Here is an 18651-nt window from a genome sequence, read left to right on the forward strand (position 1 = left end):
TACACTCAGGTATAGTACAATAGATGTCCTCACTCACATCAACTGAGCGTGTCAGCTGTAGCAAGTGATGGACATGATGACTGCCTGTCATGAGGACACAGCAGGATCATTACACACATTTCCAATTGTTTAACTGCACCCAGCTTCACCACTTCTATGTGACATTTTAGAGAACAAAGGGAATGGCGTGCTCGATTCTTATGTAAAGATGAACTGAGGAAAGCTAAGGGCTGGCGAAGCTGCTGCCAGTAGATTACTGTAAATCTACAGCGAAAATTTTAACAGTGTACACTCTACAAGTGATGGACAGACCCTATCAGGATTTGTGCCAGTGACACTTCTGACACCGGCCTGAGAAACGTGCCTGGACCAGACCTCCCATTTTCTTTCTGCACCACACTACCCCCAGACCTGCGCCACTCTGAGCCAACAGCATGAGTCAAGACATAATCAGCCAAAACCGCAGCTTTGGAGGCTGACTTAACCTTGCACCCTAATGTAGGCTATACAGCAATATGATGAGGAACATAGTCTTTAAATTGTTCTAACACAATGAGATCACAGAGACCATCAAAACTATCAACATTAAAGGCTGAACAATGTGCAAAATGAGTTTGCCTTTCACCCCTCTTCTTTTTTTTATTTAAATGTTTTTATCTGCAGTACCGCTGGTGTCCTCCGGGTGGCAGCCACGTGCCGAGAGCGGAACGCTGCTGCTTCACGTGCAGCAGCGTTCCGCTCTCAGAAGAAGAAGACGCAGCATCAATGGAGGGAACTTTGACTGATGTAAACAAACAGCAGCCTGTCGGTAACACTTCGACACTTTGAGGTAAAATAACAAACTCCTGATTTCCTGTAATCGACGGAGGATTTCACCTGAGCCAGGACGAAAGGTTTGTACCACAACAACGTTACTTTTAATGGGTTTGAGCCGAACATTTCGTTAAAAAACCTCATAACAACATTAACGTTAGCTAACAACGAGACGTTAAATAAACTGTAGTGACCGTTAAACATCTGAGAAATAATTAAAGATGTTTAATAAGGTCAATAGAAAAAGACGGCCACCGCACACTGATAAGACTCTGCTGATATACTTTATTAATGAACAACGCGTTTCGCTTTCAGCGTCGTCAGGTTCGCCTCTGGCGTTGCTGGGTGTGTTCATATAGCCTACCTTCGGTCACATGACCCAAACCATCAACAGATGGCAAAAAAGTTTTAAAAAAACACTTGTGGTTATCATATGATATGTACAATATAGCAACACTCAAATAAATCAAAAAGGGAAGCAATACACCCATCACATACAATACAATATAATAGAAAGCCAAGTTATGAGTAGCGCAACGTAATCACAATCACCCAGCGGGTACAATGTATCACACAACAACAATAAATGTAACAATCCAGTTCAAAGAAAACAGCTCAAGTCCTGAGAGTCATTCATACCATACGGCTCGACAGTGGAGAGTTCGTTTATCCAAAAAGCCTCTCTTCTCAGTAGTTGTTTTATAATGTTACCTCCTCTTGGGTTAGGTTTTATTTTTTCAATGCCAATGAACCTGAGGGAGGCAGCAAAGTGTGTTCGTGTCTATTGCACAAACAGCAATAAACAAGGATGAACACGGTGTGTATGAAACTGTTTAGGTTTCAGCTTGATTTATTAAGTTACTACACAGTTTAACGACCGCACAAACACCTTATTAAACATGAAGAAAAGCAAATCTCCCTGCATTACGCTATCGCCAAACACTACCAAGATAAAAATCACGGCTCTGCAAACCAATGCGAGACCATTTTCAATACCATTACTGTATTCAGTAGTAGTACTCTCTCTGATATTTACATAAAATGAAAATATTTTGTACAAAAGCTAACCATATTTAATTGAAACAAAGTTTAGACTGAACTGAAGAGCACAGTACATAACTTGCTGAAGTCTCCTCCCACTGTTTTCCAGCTGGTTACACACAGAAACATACTCTTTTTGTAGAGCAATTTTAATTCAGGGCCCTAGACTAACATTTTTACTAGGAGCACAGTGGTCTCCTATCTTAAAATTTTAGGGGCCCACACTGTACATCGACTTGCAAAGCAAATATTGACATTTCCTTTTCATTCATGATCCTGACACCTGTAATGACAGATACTGTACCAGATTCTTTAGGTCACCACTTCCACTTTTCACCAGTGTAGAAAAACACAAGCAAAACAACAGCAAATTTACTGGTGGCACATATGCAAGTAGATAAAAAATTTACCTGCATTCTCTCAAATTATTAAGTAATTATCTTATAGTTATTGAATTCACATCATATAAACCAAAGTGAGTGAGTGACAGAGAGACATTTGTGGTTAAAAAAGAAAAAAGATGTCACTGCAGCTGTGGTCTTGACTGGTCCAGCTTGACTGAGACCGAGACAAGACCGATAATGAGACCAAGACTGGTCTTGAATACTACAACACTACATAATGGTTGAATATAAATGTTCAAACTTTACATTTATTCACTAAAATATGATGTTGTTGGTTTGTTTAGGTGATATGTGAATATGACTGAACTGAATGATGTGTTTAATGTTAAAAGTTATTCTACCACTCTGTAGCGACTTCAGCCAAAAGAGCCGCTGAGAGGCTAAGCATGGGCCGGTTGTCAGACGCGCTATCAAAAAGAAACTCACTGAGATTCAGAACTAAAGATCAAAGTGTTTATTAACCAAACAAAATAGGTTAACTCATAATAAAGTGTACAAACTAAGGCAAAGTAATCCAGAAAATAGCGTAACTATAGCGGTCAACAAAAAGTATGGCAACCCACGCTCACCCCCTCTCTCTATCTCTGAAACAAAGGTGAACAACAGGTGAACATAAGTGCTTAACCCCGCCCATAATGACATGACCCGCTACTGAAATAATAACATCAACTAAATCATATTCAAAATAAACAACACCAAAACAACCCTTAAACTTAACTAACAGAAAACCCAATTCATGGCTCCTACACACTCTAAACAGATTTATTTTAAGAGATGTTTCTCTTTTGGCATCCGTTCATTACCATGCCTGCACCCCACTGCTGTGATTGGGAAATTGATATGTGTCACCACCAGCGAAGTGTATGCAGCAGATAACTGTTCAGTGGCAGTGGCAGCCATTGTAGCTGGTGTTTTATCACCGCCTGTGGTTTCAATGAGTCTGAGAAACAAAACAAATGCAGCCAGCCGGTGAATGATTCATGGCTTTCTTTGTGCTTTGCTGTCACTCACTCTCACTGTCGCTGCTTTGTCTTAGGAAAACAATGAGTGGAGAGGAAACGAGGAGAGGCTCTTGGAGAGGAGGGAGAGGAAGAGGAGGAGGAGGAGGAAATGGAAATGGTGGTGGTAGTGGTGGTGGATGGAGAGGAGGAGGTGGAGGAGGAGGAGGATGGAGAGGAGGTGGAGGAGGATGGAGAGGAGGAGGAGGAGGAGGATGGAGAGGAGGCGGAGGAGGAGGAGGAGGATGGAGAGGTAGACCATGGAGGGGAGGATCAGGTGGAGGAAGAGGTTCAGGAGGAGGAGGATGGAGAGGTGGAGGTGCGTCAGGAGGACCAGGCAGCTCTCAGAGAGGTGAGTTACTTCTTCTCTACCTTACATATCGTCAGTGAATCAAAATGTGGTGGAAATATTGTATTTACCTAAGCTGAAATGCAGTCAAACTATAGGCTAAACATCTGATATTTCTCCAACATTTACCTCAACGAAATGAATTTATGCGTAAAAAGCTTCAACACTGTAACACAGTCTGTCCTCTGTCTCTGCAGCTCTCTGTCAGACGACCCTGGATGCATTGTGTCCATACAAAGGATGGGCACACTACTTCACAGAAGGTATACGACGTGCAGTGCAGCTTTATTACACATTATAATTATTCAGGTTGTATAAACTGGTAGGCAAGGCAAGGCAAGGCACATTAATTTGTATAGCACAGTAACAGTTCATACACCAGAAATACACCAAAGTGCTTCACAGAGGCATAGAAATACATTAAAATCTAAAACAGAAACATACATTTAAAAGAAAAAGAAGGAAAGAAGACAGTAAAAGACAATTATAGCAATAAGAAGGATTAAAATCATTATAATGATGACTGTGTATTTATTAGGGGTGGGAGAAAAAATCGATTCACATGGATATCGCGATATCTTTTTTGACGATTTTTAAATCGATTTTATTTTTCAAAAATCGATTTTTTTTTTTGAATTTTTTTTTTTTTTTTTGAATTTTTTTTTTTTTTTTGAATTTTTTTTTTTTTTTTGAAATTTTTTTAAATATTGTGCAATGTGTATTTGTTAGCCTCTTTTACATACAGAGAGTACAGGCTTTGAAAAGGGTTTAAGTTCACTTTATAATGGAGTATGTTAATTTATAGGCTCCTACAGTATTTGTGTGCAGATAAATGTTAAAAATGCGACTAAAAATCGAGAGAATCGGCAATATCGTAGAATCGCAATTTAAATCGAATCGGCATCCAAAAAATCGTAGAAGAATCGAATCGGGAGAAAAGCATATCGTCCCAGCCCTAGTATTTATGTGTATGTGTGTATGAGTGTTAATATGTCACTTTTATGTGCAGGCTTCATACAAAGTTCACCTAGTGTGGAGAAGATCAAAGTGTTTGAGAAATATTTCACCTCTAAGATTCATCTTTATGATAAGGTCAGTCTTCTTTGTTACCTCTCTGTTTAATAGACTGACTGGTGGAGTTGTCATATCTCAGTTTGGTTCGACTGTCCTGGGAAGGGATAATCATCCAAACGAGTTAAAATGTGTGTTGTCTTGTTTACAGGATGAGATTGAGCGTCAGGGCAGCGTGCTGGTGGATTATGCCGATTTAACTGGAGACAAGTCTGTGCGTGGAGCGCTTCCTGACCTGACCACGGAGCTGAAGGAGCAGCCAGAGTTGATACTCAACTGTTTGGGAGTGGCCATCCACCAGGTACAGTACACACCTCACAAAGAGACCTCCCTTTTTTTTAATGGTTGCACCTGACACCCCCGACAAACTTAAACACAGCACCTATAAATTATAGATGTTAGTAGGCTACCATTAATTCAGCTCCATCGAATTTACTCTACTTGTTTTACTTTCATATTTTTCAACCGTATGTAATTATTTATACAGTAGCACCGTTGTCATCATATTGATTTCAGTTTATTAAGATATCTGCATCTATGTGGTCTATCCAAGCAAACACAAGCAAATAAAATCCAATCTTAAGGGAAAGTTAAACATTTTGGCAAATTCTCCTATCACCATAATCCCTATAGTGATAGCAGTAGGTTCATCACCTTTCATTATCGGTGCATGTTGTTTTGAGATCTGCAGGGCAGAGACGCGAGCTGCTCAGTGAACACAATGGAGGTGAACGGTACAGGTCCCCTGTCCCTCATCAAATACACAATGGTACACTCTGGTGGACAAGTTGTGACCTGCACATTCATCACACTATGAATTAATCTGTATAATTATCTAACATTACAACACATGAAGCAAATACTCAGAACTACTTTTGCTTTTGAAATCCCTCCGCCCAGCAGCTGTGTCTGGAATGTAGTTCCGGCTGCATTTACCTCTAAAACAACTTTGTCTCTCTAATGTTACATTAATATCTCATAGTGTGGTGAATGTGCAGGTCACAACTTGTCCACCAGAGCATTTTGGAGTTGTTGGATTGTGTATTTGATGAGTTTGATGAGGGACAGGGGACCTGTACCATTCACCTCCATTGTGTTCACTAAGCAGCTCATGTCTCTGCCCCGCTGATCTCAAAACAACATGCACCGATAATTAAAGGTGATGAACCTACTGCCATGACTATAGACCGTTTCAGAGAGTATAAACAAATACAGGTGTTACCAAGGATACTAATTAAGGCTCCATTCCATTTAGTGTAGCAGAGCGTTTTCTAATGAGCCACACCTGTCTTTGTTTATACTCTCTGAAAGGGTCTATAGGCATTATGGCAATGGACGAATGTTGAACTATCCCTTTAAGTCAATATTTAACTATTACTTTCTATTTTGTATAAGTTCAGTTGCAATTACACACTTTTTATTATAATAAACATCATCTTGCTGGTTGCACTGTGTGTTGTTTATTGTGAAATGTACTGACTTGTAATCTGGGCCGTAAAGTATACCCCCGCAGCCCCCGCGAGGCGGGGGGGCCCCCGCATGCCGTGGGGGCCCCGCCCCCGCCCGTTAAGCCGGGTTTCCACCGAATCAACCTTTTTTTTTTTTTTTTTTTTTTTTTTACACCGCAACATATGGTTCACGTCATGATAACTTCTGTATTATGGCCATTGAAGCTTCCACAGTCCATAGTTCTCCTCTTTGTTTGATATTTCAAGAGACTTCCTAACCATGGATAGCACCTATAGGCAGGATTGCTCTGCTGTGTTGTCGCCGCCGTCACCCCCCCCTCCCGTCATCGCCGCCGTCATCCGCGGCGGATGGCCGCGGGGGGGCCCCGCACGGTTACGTTACGGCGCTGCTTGTAATGTGCATATTTGGCGAACTGGTACTGACATACACCATAAATGTTTATACTGTGTGTTTTTGTGTTTTTAGGTGTTGACTATAGACCTGGAAAAACAGGCCGCTGAGTTGCAAGGGGAAGAGCTTCGTGTTGCCACGCCGATCATCAACATCCCTCACATTAGCGCGAGGTGACGGCTGCACACAGTGATGCACAATTAGCTGTGTGCTGGACGCCTGAGCAGCTGTGTGTGGACCGTGAATGACGATGACTGTGTTGGTGTGAATTCTCCTCAGGCTCTACAACTATGAGCCGCTGACTCCTCTGCGGACGCTGCGTGCCAGTGTGTTCGGACGGCTGGTTTGTGTGAAGGGAACCGTGGTGAGAGTCAGCAACATCAGACCGTTCTGCACCAGGATGGCTTTCAGATGTCTGGCCTGCTCACACACACAGTCTCTACCACTGCAGCATGGGAAATTCGTAACGCCTACTAAGGTATTGTATACTCACACTCGGTTTGCAGCTCAGTTTTTTTCCTGCAGGCCTTTTCTTTATTTCAGTGGTTCCATATCTTATTATACATACAAACATACATATATTTTAAAAGCAAAATGAAGACCTACAGTATCTTTTTAGTCTGGCATTTAACTGAATTTCATTATCTTAAGATTTATATCACTATATATTATTTTAATTGTTCAATGTTGTTATTAGATCTAAACTTTGATTTTATGCAAGTATCTCCAGACCCCAGGAAGAATAGCTGCTGTGTGGCAAAAGCTAATGGGGATCTAAATAAACTAAACTAAACTCTGTTTTTATTCCTTTTAATTATCTATATATTACACATATATTCATATATTTTATTTTATCTATTCATTTTTATGTGTGTTATCTATTTTAACTTAGTTTTTATCCACTCTTTAGTGTTTTCCCCACTGCAAAGTCCAAATTGTCCAGTAGACACAGCGTATTTTTATCTCCTCAGTGTTTTAAATTTTGGGTGTGTGTCTATGTGTGTAAATTTCCTCTCTGTTTTTATTATTTTTTATCATGTAAAGCACTTTGAGCTGCTTCCTGTATGAAAAGTGTGCTACAAATAAAGTTGGAATGATACATAAGCAATATTTTGCATATAACATGTACTTGTCCTTGTTAGTTCTTTTTTTTTTTTTTTACAGCATTATATTGTTATGATTTACATTTGCATGAATGTTATTGTGTCTTTTATTGCCTAGTGTGTCCAGCCCGACTGTCGCGGCCGTTCCTTCGTGCCCTGCCGGAGTTCTCCTCTGACTCACACTGTAGACTGGCAGATTATCAAGTAAGTGTAACACGGTTGTAGCTATGCATTAGAGCAAAAAAAAAAAACTGTGATTCCTTGTATACAAAATCCTTGGTAACAGTCTTTATTGAGGACTGGAGTGTGTGTACTCTATTGACTTAATGTGTGTATTTGAACTGTTTCTCTGAGAACATAGAGCATTTATATACATACATTCATTCATTTTTATTTTGTTGTGCGTCTTCAGGGTGCAGGAGGTGATGGGCGGAGAGCAGAGGGAGACTGGACGAATCCCACGCACCGTGGAGTGTCACCTGACCTCCGACCTCTGTGACAGCTGCGTCCCCGGTGACACGGTTACCGTGACGGGGATAGTTCGAGTTACTAACGATGGTAAAAACACAAGACACAGCACCTTGCTCAGACCTCAGGAACACATTGTATATCTATATGAATATACAGTATACTCTACAGTCTCTGTCACATTCACATCTCACACTTATACTGTATGCAGGTACTTCCCGGGGGAATAAGGATCAGTGCATGTTCCTCCTCTACCTAGAAGCCACTTCAGTCAGTAACACCAAAGGTATTGTAGCTGATGTGTTGTTTTTCTTTGTTTTTTGTTGTTGATCCAAAACAGATTTTCTCAATAAATTGCAAGGGGTACTTGAAACGATAAAATATCTTTTTTATTTAGTGACTTTTACAGACATTTGTCATTTTACTAAAATAGTGACCGGTGCCATCATTATTACCTAAACTGCAGAAGCTAAGCTAATTGACAGTTTTCCCAATCCCTTATGTTTTAGTGGGAAATTGGCCATATTTTAACAAGAAACTGCATTTTGATGGTTTTGATTTACTCTCATTTGGCCTTCAATCATGAGCCCCCTTTAGTGTTTCAGTGGACAGTCTCCATTCATTTCTTATTTGGGCTTTTATTGTTAAATTTCACAAAGGAAGATGGTGTAAAACCCAGCAACGTGCAGTGTTCAGTGTATAGCGACTTTTAAAATCACATATTTGCCTTCAGAACCGTTCATAAATTTTCATTTCATTTTCATTTATTAGTTTATTTCATAGGGACAGTGCACCACTAATCAACAGAGTTAAAAGAAAAACTGTAAGTGGGCCAGAGTTAGCCAACAAGGCTAGTTTTCGTCCATTGTCCCTGGCCAGATGTTAAAGGCAACCTAAAAGCCAAAAAAAGAGGCAACAATTAAGTACTTTCAAAACACAACTTACATGACAATCTACCTAGTAAAAGCTCATAATAAAAAGTAAAACAGGTAAGAAGTCTGACATACATCATAACAAAAGCTCAGACAGGGAGAAGAAGAGCGAGAGAAAGCAAGATAGGAAAGTAGAGCTAGAAACACATGCAAGTAGCACACATAGCTAAGACATTAGCACAAACAATATCAGACATTACAAGGCAGGACATAAAAGGGCAGGCATTAGGCAAGAAAACAAAAGCTAACAAACAAGCAAAAATATGCAATGATGCAATTTAAAGGGACAACGAGGAGTTTTGGAAAAGCGAAGCGTTTTCACACTACATTTATGAGCCTCCGCGCGCACCGTAAAATTCTTTTGACCGGCGCAAGACGGACTCATGTTTTCATTCATCAAGAATTAAAGTCAGAGGTTCAAAGAGGTTCACATACCGTCGTAGTTCCGACCATAAACGGCGATTCAGCTGCGTTATTCTCATGACTCGTTGCGAAACCGAAAGTAAAAAACGCTGGTCGGCTCGACCAGCATCTCCGCCACCACTAATAATAACAAAATAACGATAGAGACAAAACGATATATTTATCGAAAATGGGCCCATTAACAAGTGTGGGTAGCGGAGATTCATCCACATTAACGTGAGACTTTTTTATAACCGAATAGAAACTCCTCGTTGTCCCTTTAAAAGTCTATATTACACACATGTGAAGTGGTCAGAGTTGCTAAAAAAAATATGCAGGGGGTCCAGTTTGCGGAAAAGGTTGAGACCCACTCGGTCTAGAATAATGCCGACACTTACAGTATAAACCCGGAGCAGTGAGGTGTTTATTTCTTGTCTGTGTGTAGGTCAGCAGTCCAAGTCAGGTCAGGGGTCACTGGAGGATCGCTCTGGAGGGGAGGAGTTCAGTCTGAAGGAGCTGTACGCCATCCAGGAGATCCAGTCACAGCCCGACTTACTGAGGCTCATCGTGCAGTAAGATACTTCTACCCACAGCGTCACATGTACTGTAGTTTTAATTAATTGTTTCAACAGTGAGAGTGGGATCAACATGGGGAATTCAAAACCTTTAAACTAATATTATAACACTGTGCTGTTACCTCACACTAAGACCAAACACTCTGTCTCTCTCTCAGCTCTTTGTGTCCTGTCATCTATGGCCATCTTGTAAGTTGTACAGTGCATTTTTCATTAAAATAAGGAGCATTATAATTTGATTGAATACAATAATACCACACACACCTAATAAACACAACATTTCTGATTATTTAATATGTTAAAATGTATTAAAATAGTACACCTGTGTGTGTGCGTGTGTAGCTGGTGAAAGCCGCCCTGGGCCTGGTGCTGTTCGGAGGCAGACAGAAACACACGGGCAAAAACAGCGTTCCCGTCAGAGGAGACCCACACATCCTGATGGTGGGAGACCCCGGGCTGGGGAAGAGTCAGATGTTACAGGTAACACACAGTGATGCCACTTTGTTAACTTGTACTGTAATACATTCCCATCTTTACATAGACGTGTGTGTGTGTTTCATCTGTGTAGGCGGTGTGTAACGTCGCTCCCAGAGGAATTTACGTATGTGGCAACAGTACGAGCACTACAGGTAAACAGTTTTCACCTAAATTATCTCTAATTGTACATGCTACTGTAACAGCTATTCAGATCTATCGCAGCAGACCTAAGTTAGTGGTGTAACATTTGTTTATTTTTTTTTATTTTTTTTAGGATTAACAGTGAGTTTATCCCGAGATGCAGGAACAGGGGATTATGCCCTGGAGGCTGGAGCCCTGGTGCTGGCTGACCAAGGTAGGAAAAACCATTCAAACATTGCTTTGTCATCACATCCCAATTACATGATTCTACAAAAGGCTTTTAATTTGAAATGATTAATAAAAGAGGTGAAAGCAACTGGCTATCATTGTTTTAGATATGTTTTGTATAGAGAGCCTAAGCAGAAGCAGGAAGTAACATCGCCATGGGACCTCTATTCGGAAAAAATCTCCATGTACTGTAAGTGAACGGGACTCAAAGTTTTATTTTATGATCTGATTGAATTGTGCCATGAGAAAAAAATATGACCTCTACCAGTTTAAAACATCACGTTTCATGCTGAGAAATCAGCCGTTTGTTGGAAAACCACTGTATAATAAAATCCCCAAAAATCCGTAACCAGAAAGACTACAAGTGGCGTAGGTGACGTCACACACCACATGACGCCCTTTCCCATGTCAGTTGGTGAGGTATTTTTTTGTGAGACACCAGATCTGTAGTCCGTAGAGCGTCATCACACAAAATACATTCTTCCGTTGCCGTTTAACGACAAACTGCTGATTTTTTGCCATGAAACGTGATGTTTTAAGTACAGGGTATCCGCGGATCCTTAAAAAGTCTTAAATTCATGTATCTAAAATTAAGGCCTTAAAAAGTATTACATTTATTAGAAAATTCTAAGATGGTCTTAAATACACAGTACTCAATGGTCTTAAATTCATAGATTAAAGTTCTCCGTCGCCACGACGGATTTCCCGTCAATGGGAAAAATGAGGGGGGGAAAAGGCTACACGTGTTTTTGTTGTGGTTTACTAATGCTGCTCTGAACCAGGTCGGTCATTTCTCCCACTAATCAATGAAGGAAAAAAGTAAGAGTGTGGGGGATATTTTTCGCACTATCTAGCAACCCTGGCCTGCCTGCGCGTATGAGCCTGGTGACATCATGACACTCAGTCACTCACTGGAGACGATATGTGTTGGGTCAGCCGTTGTTGACGTCGGTCCGAGCGGACGTGGCGGCGCGCTTTCAGTTTCGTTTTTTTTTTATTTTCGTGCATGTCCGCGGTGCACCGCTGCCCCTCATAGCAGAAGAAACAGGTCCTTGGATGGCTGCTCCAGACCCCTAGATTTAAGATATGACATTTGTTTTTGCTGTCCACTGAGTTCAGTTTAAGTTTCATTCACTCCAGCCATTCTTGCCTTGTTGCCTTACAATGATAGGAACCTCAGTCAGTACTCAATGTGTTTTTCTTTTTTAATCTGAAACAAATGATCCCTTCATGTTCTTCTCAGAGTACATTATGTGTTAAAATCACACATTTTTGGTGACTTTTTCACCCCTTCTGAGTTTGCAGGTATACAGTATGTATCTTCAGGTATACAGGTGCATCTCAATAAATTAGAATACATATATATATATTCTAATAATTTACTGAGATGCACCAGAATAACACGGGAAACTCTATTTCCAGTAGTTCAAGTCAAAAAGCCCCCACCAAGTATTGAGAGCATATAGATGGACAAACTTATCAGAAAGCAAACATTTTCATAATAAAAATGCTTTTTTAAATTGGTATTGGTATTATCGGTGAAAAGAGGAAAAAACGCCACGTCTGGTCCTGTTCTATGTTGTTCGTCGACGCACTGAGGATGATGCAAGTTAAACAATAAGACTGAGTAGATACTATACAAATCTAAGCAACTGTGTAATAAATGTTTGCTCAGGTGTTTCGCTCTGTTCTTTAACTTTACTCTGTCATGTGGCTGTTTGTCTTTGCATAGTATTAACTGCTGAGATTTGATGTATTGCTAAGAAAAAGGAGAAAAAGAAAAGTATTATTTTGCTATCTGACCAAGAACAAGTTTACACTACACTATGTTAAATTCATGAACTCTATGGAACCAGTCGACTGTATCTTAAACCAGGAAAACAATCAAATCGAACTTTAACATTTAATTACATCACATGTTAAATAAGGAGACTAATAGATGCTGGTGTTGATGTATAATTAATTCAAATATCATGACAAGGAGAGTTTGAAGGTGATCCGTGACTAAATCTGACGTTAATTCCCATCTACTGATTACCTTGTTTTAACCAATCAATGACAGGCCTCCTGAGGTGTGTGTATATTAACCTACACCTGAAATACACAGCATCATAAAATATGCATGCACTTAAACTTTTATATGAAATAACAGGGTATCCACGGGGTCTTAAAAAGTCTAAAATTTGAAAATCTAAATTTTAGGCCTTTAAATGTCTTAAATTTGTTGAATTATTGTGTTCAAGTCTTAAATAATTTTAGACAGGTCTTACATTTTCTTATGCCCATGGGCGAGTATTTCACTCGCATTCACAACACAACCTGCGATTGGTCAAAAACTACAAATCCCACAATTCTCTGGCCTCAACAATAACAGTAGTTAGTGTAAGTAAGGGAGAGTGGAGCTGTTGGTGAAAAGAGGAAACAACGCCACGTCTGGTCCTGTTCTATGTTGTTCGTTCACACCGTCACCGTTTATTCGTTACGTCCGCGGTGTAAAAGGCCGTAACGCAAAGACGCGATTAGGCGCGCGACGCGGTATACGCGACTTTTTTTTTTTGCGACGCAATACACCCGATTCTTTTATGGCGACGGGACCTTCGCGTCTTCGTCCTTTTCATCAAACACGAGGAACACTTTTTTTTCGCGCGAGCTTTGACGCGCGACCAAACGCGAGATACGCGAGATAACGCGATTTAGCGCTCGTTTTGACTCGTGTCAAAAAAAATTCACGAGCCCGCCAACAACTTTTTTTTTTTTTTTTTTTTTCTTCAAAGGAGGTTCAACTGGACTTAGTTATTTGTCTAGGAAGACGTTTCACCTTCATCCAAGAGGCTTCATCAGTTCATGTAGCATCTGACCAGGCTGGGACTGGTCCAACTAACTGGTAACTACACTGTAGGCTAATTAAAAACTGATATCAATGGATATTAGGAAATTCTTTTCCGACCACCGCCACAAACTAAAACTACCTCTAGGACAGAGCAGCAACCTGAGGCACGAGCGACAGCTGAGCAGGAGAACCACAACAGGTGTGTGTGTGCGTGTGCTCGCGTGTGTGTGTGCGTGTGCTCGCGTGTGTGTGTGCTCGCGCTGCGTGTGTACATGCTGTAAAAGGCTTTATTCTATAATCATAGAAGGCTGAAAATCTCAGGACATGTCCGCTCCAGTTATTCAGCAGTATAAAGCTAAAGCATGTGTGGGTCTTAAATTAATATCTGACAGTAGCTACAGCTATCAACATAAAGATGAAAATAGGGCAGAAGTGTGGAAGGAGACAGTGAGCTCCATGGTGAAGCAGAGGAATCAGGCCCTTGAAGGCTGGTCCAGGGCGAAAGATTTAAAAACTGAGTTTTGTTTTTGCTCTCCAGCCACAGCTCCCCAGACCATAATACACTCTAGCCATTCTTGCCATTACAATGATAGGAACCCCAGTCAGTATGCTACTGAATCTGTTTTTTTGTTTGTTTGTTTTTTTATCTGAAGCAATGTTGTCTTTTCCCCCTATTTCTCCTCAGAGTACACCAGAATGCCTCATTTTGTGTTTTTTTTTTTTTTTTTCTGGGGGACTGCCCCCAGACCCCCCTATTGCAAGTGGTGTGTGTGTGTACTTGTGAAGGGGGGACGACAACACTCTGTTAGATATTACAATATTTTTTTTAAAGTGCGCCCCCCTGAAAAGATGTAATGCCCCCCCTTTGATTTGGTTCTGCAGCCGGGGCTGGGTCACTGACTGAAGAGTTTTAAAGTAGGCACATGAACGCAGCTCAGACCGGCTGGTGCCTTAGCACGGTGATCAGCACAGCAGGACGCTATACCGGAGCTTGATATACATATGTTGAAGACGTACAAAGACCTACCACAGTGTCACGGTGCATTAATATAAACTTCAACCTCAGAGCTGTCTGTCCTCAGACTGTCCCTGAACGCCACACAGAGACAACATGGAGCTGTGACAGCTTGAGTTTTATTTACATCAGGCTGATTATCATGATAATTAATACATACTTAGTAACAAGCCTGTAAGTTCAACAAATCAGTATGCTACTGTGATTTAACTAGCCTAGTTAAATAAAAAGATGTAGTTTAATACCATAATATATAGGGGTGACCAAAGGCCAATGTATTTACTTCATGTGTCAAATATTGTGTTGGTCATACAGAACAGGTTGTGGCTCGTGTCTGTTCATTAAAGAAGTTGAAATATTTCCATGTTTGTCTATTCTGGGTCACATTAGAAGTCATCACATTTCAGGCCAAAGGTGAAGTGTTGGTGTTTTTACTGTTCTCCAATGTAAAAATGGGTCACGTTTGACCCTTAACATTATTCAAGGCTTAAAGCCATCTGCCTGTTGGTTGCCAGTGAATTAAATAAATAATATGTAACATAAACATGTTTAATTTCGCTCCCCAATTTCTTTTTGTGCCCCGAAATAGTTCACTTTAGGCGTGCTCCTTGGGAAAAATGTTATCGTAGAGCCCTCGCTACCGCAAATGCTCAATAAAATGCTCCTGACACTTCATTGTGCTTTATTGAATGTATTTTCAACTACAAACAAGCCTAACACGCAACTTATTTTGCAATCAATTTTTAATTTTGTGACTCCGCATTTCTTTTGTACGTTTTTTATTTGTCATGATTGGTCTTAAATTTCATCCATAATGGTCTTAAAAAGGTCTTTAAAAGTCTTAAATTTGAGCTGGGGAAACCTGCAGAGACCCTGAAGTAGGTTAAGGTCATATATTTTTCTCATGACACAATTCAATCAGATTGCAAAATAAAATTTTGACTCCCGTTCACTTCATTTTTACCAGAATTGAGGTCCCACGGTGAGCTTCACTTCCGCTTCTGCTTAGGCTCTCTATAATTTGTTGATATTGACCACCACAGTAAAGAAAGCCACTGGACACACCGGGACAAATGCCAGTGGGCTGCTGTGTTCTGGTTATAAAAATGTGACTGATCCTCGGCCTCTGCCTGTTCTCCTTCCTTAGGTCTGTGCTGCATTGACGAGTTTGATAAGCTGGGCAACCAGCAGCAGGCTCTGTTGGAGTCCATGGAGCAGCAGTCTGTGAGCCTGGCCAAGGCTGGGATCGTCTCCTCTCTGCCCGCCAGAGCATCAGTCATAGCTGCAGCGAACCCGGTCGGAGGACATTACAACAGAGGCAAGACCGTCTCTGAAAATCTCAAGTAAGTAAAACTAAGAGAAAATTAAATTAAATGTGTTTATTTTTTTAGCTGCTGCAGATCGTCTGAAAGTCTATAAATTGATTTCCACCGTGTCTCTAGGATGGGCTCGGCTCTCCTCTCCCGCTTCGACGTTGTCTTCCTCCTCCTGGACATCCCAGATGAGTCACATGACCGCCGCCTGTCAGAGCACGTCATGGCCAACCGGGCAGGGAAAGGCAGAGCCAGCAGTGCCACGGTCACCAGGGCCAACAGGGATTTGGACACGTCCATCCTGCTGGAGCACTCAGACATGCCGCTGTCTGAGCGTTTGCAGGTAACAACACAAACCGTGCACACAAGAAGCAGGTAACTATAGTTTTTATTTATGTATTTCATGCGATTTGTTTCCAGATCCCTGCAGGTGAAACTGTGGACGCCATCCCAGCCTGCTTGTTAAGGAAGTACATCAGCTACGCTCGTCAGTACGTCCATCCCTCGCTCTCTCCTGAAGCAGCACAAACACTTCAGGACTTCTACCTGTCACTGAGATCCCAGGCTCACTCTGCCGACGCTACACCCATCACCACACGACAACTGGAGTCTTTAATTAGACTAACCGAGGTAGGTTTGAGTCTCTGAGGCTGTCAGTGTTGCTCTCCCATCAGATGATGCAGCATGGGATGAATTACAACATCCGTTTTTTTGTTTTGTTTGTTTCTGCTGTAGTTTCAGGATAACGAGAAGAGAAGAACAGAAAGAGCTGGTACTGAACTCTGTGTAGTTGACTTAACTGTGTGTTTTTTTTTGTTTTTGTTTAGGCAAGAGCCAGGCTGGATCTCAGAGAGACGGCTACCAAGACTGACGCTGAGGATGTGGTGGAGATCATGAAGCACAGGTGACACTGCAGGAAACCTGATGTGTGTTAGAGCTGCAGCTGATAAACATGCTCATTCCTGATTGATCTGCTGGCTCTTTTTTTTTTTTTATTCAATAGGAACTGTGCAGGATTTTCACCTAAACTCTGCTACATTTGTACCTTAATAAAACAGCTTCAGAGTACTAGTGCTGGTTAAATAAATGACTTGTAACAATGTCCCAGCTCTCAAACACTCCCTGTAACCCATAATCTGTTGTTTATGACAGATAAGACTACACAAATATACACATGGTAACATGGTAGATGATAAATAACGTTATCCACCGCTCCATGGATTGATTTCTTACCGGCTTCGTTAAAACAAATGCACACGGATGAGAGGAGGGTTAGAGACACAGAGGAGGAGACACCAGACTTGCATAGTTCCCCTTTAATCACTTGGTGTTTGAGTTAAATATAGAATAAAAAACAAATACAAGCCCATATCAAAACCATTATAGAACTGGTAACTGTGACGATCATGAAGATTTTGTCGCATATGCAGCCCAGGCTTTGAAGGAGCTGTCAGATGTCAATCTCTCTCTCCATCCATCTGTGTGTGTGTGTGTCTGTGTGTGTGTTGGTGTTGGTGTTGTGCAGTCTGGCTGATACATATTCAGATGGTCTGGGCAATCTGGACTTTGAGCGTTCTCAGCTGGGCTCGGGCATGAGCCATCGCAGCGCCGGGAAGCGGCTGATCAACGCGCTGCACGTTCAGGCGCAGAGGACCGGGCAGAAGCAGTTCGACCTCCAGATGCTGCGAAGCGTCGCCGACAGACTGAACATCAAGGTGGAAGCACTCAGACGCACTGAGACACACAGTGCAGTAGATAAAGATTCATCAAACACGCTGTCATGTCATTTTCACCGTTTCTTTCTCTGAGAGAAATTAGCTACGTATCCAACTTCAGACTGCAACTGTCATCTTGGCAGAGTTGATTCCTTTTATCTTGAGAGATTTCTGTAGAGTCTCAGATTTGGAGTTGGATCTCATTGTTGTCAGTGACAGACGAAAAACACTGTCATTATATCGTATCCTTGCTTTTTTTCCCTCCTCTTTGTTAAGGTGATGGACTTTGAAGGTCTAGTGAGTTCCCTGAACGAACAGGGTTTCCTGCTGAAGAGAGGATCTAAGCTGTACCAGCTGCAGACAGTCTGACCACTGACAGCTGCAACACACTCAGGATACTGTATGTAGCTGCTGCTGCTGCTGCTGCTGCTGCTGCTGCTGCTGCTGCTGCTGCTGCTGCTGCTGCTGCTGCTGCTGCTGCCTGCAGACCTCACCATCAGGTCAGTATGTGGGATTAATGAAAACTGCATCGCTCTATAGAAAAAGGAAAAAACACCACCACCTCTTGAAGACACTGTCACAACCACAGGACAGATTGAAAACTCTCTGCAGGACGTCACAGCAGCCAGTTTCAGCTAAAAAACAGGAACTCGTCTCATCTGACTCCAGTACACACAGCCCACTTTTATTTACACATGAAAATATTAAACTAAACAAACACATAACTCATTGCACTTGACATTGCAGACATTAATTTAGACCCTGTTTCAATGATCTGATGTGTTTCAGATTCCATTATTTAAATAAAGATATACATCGTTTTCAGAGTTAACACAGTTTAAAAGCATATCTGGGTTTATACTGGTTCATCCTAATAGTCATGTACATGGTGACCGTTTCAAACAACAGTATTTTC

The 18651-nt window shown here is 41.3% G+C and overlaps 1 protein-coding gene across 1 annotated transcript; it reads left to right on the top strand.

The window, feature by feature from the left end:
* Positions 1 to 781: 781 nt before the first annotated feature.
* mcm8 (minichromosome maintenance 8 homologous recombination repair factor) lies at positions 782 to 18163 on the top strand. Its single transcript, XM_083987870.1, has 21 exons — positions 782 to 893; positions 3295 to 3608; positions 3803 to 3868; positions 4615 to 4697; positions 4828 to 4977; positions 6612 to 6709; positions 6816 to 7014; positions 7758 to 7843; positions 8052 to 8197; positions 8319 to 8393; positions 9887 to 10013; positions 10175 to 10205; positions 10359 to 10496; positions 10585 to 10645; positions 10768 to 10848; positions 15855 to 16050; positions 16150 to 16363; positions 16441 to 16650; positions 16848 to 16924; positions 17546 to 17735; positions 18012 to 18163. Exons 2-21 carry the CDS (start codon positions 3302 to 3304, stop codon positions 18102 to 18104), a joined length of 2628 nt encoding a protein of 875 aa, XP_083843996.1. The 5' UTR covers positions 782 to 893; positions 3295 to 3301; the 3' UTR covers positions 18105 to 18163.
* Positions 18164 to 18651: the final 488 nt, after the last annotated feature.

The sequence above is a fragment of the Trachurus trachurus genome (genome assembly GCF_905171665.1).
Source record: "Trachurus trachurus genome assembly, chromosome: 15".
NCBI lineage: Eukaryota > Metazoa > Chordata > Actinopteri > Carangiformes > Carangidae > Trachurus > Trachurus trachurus.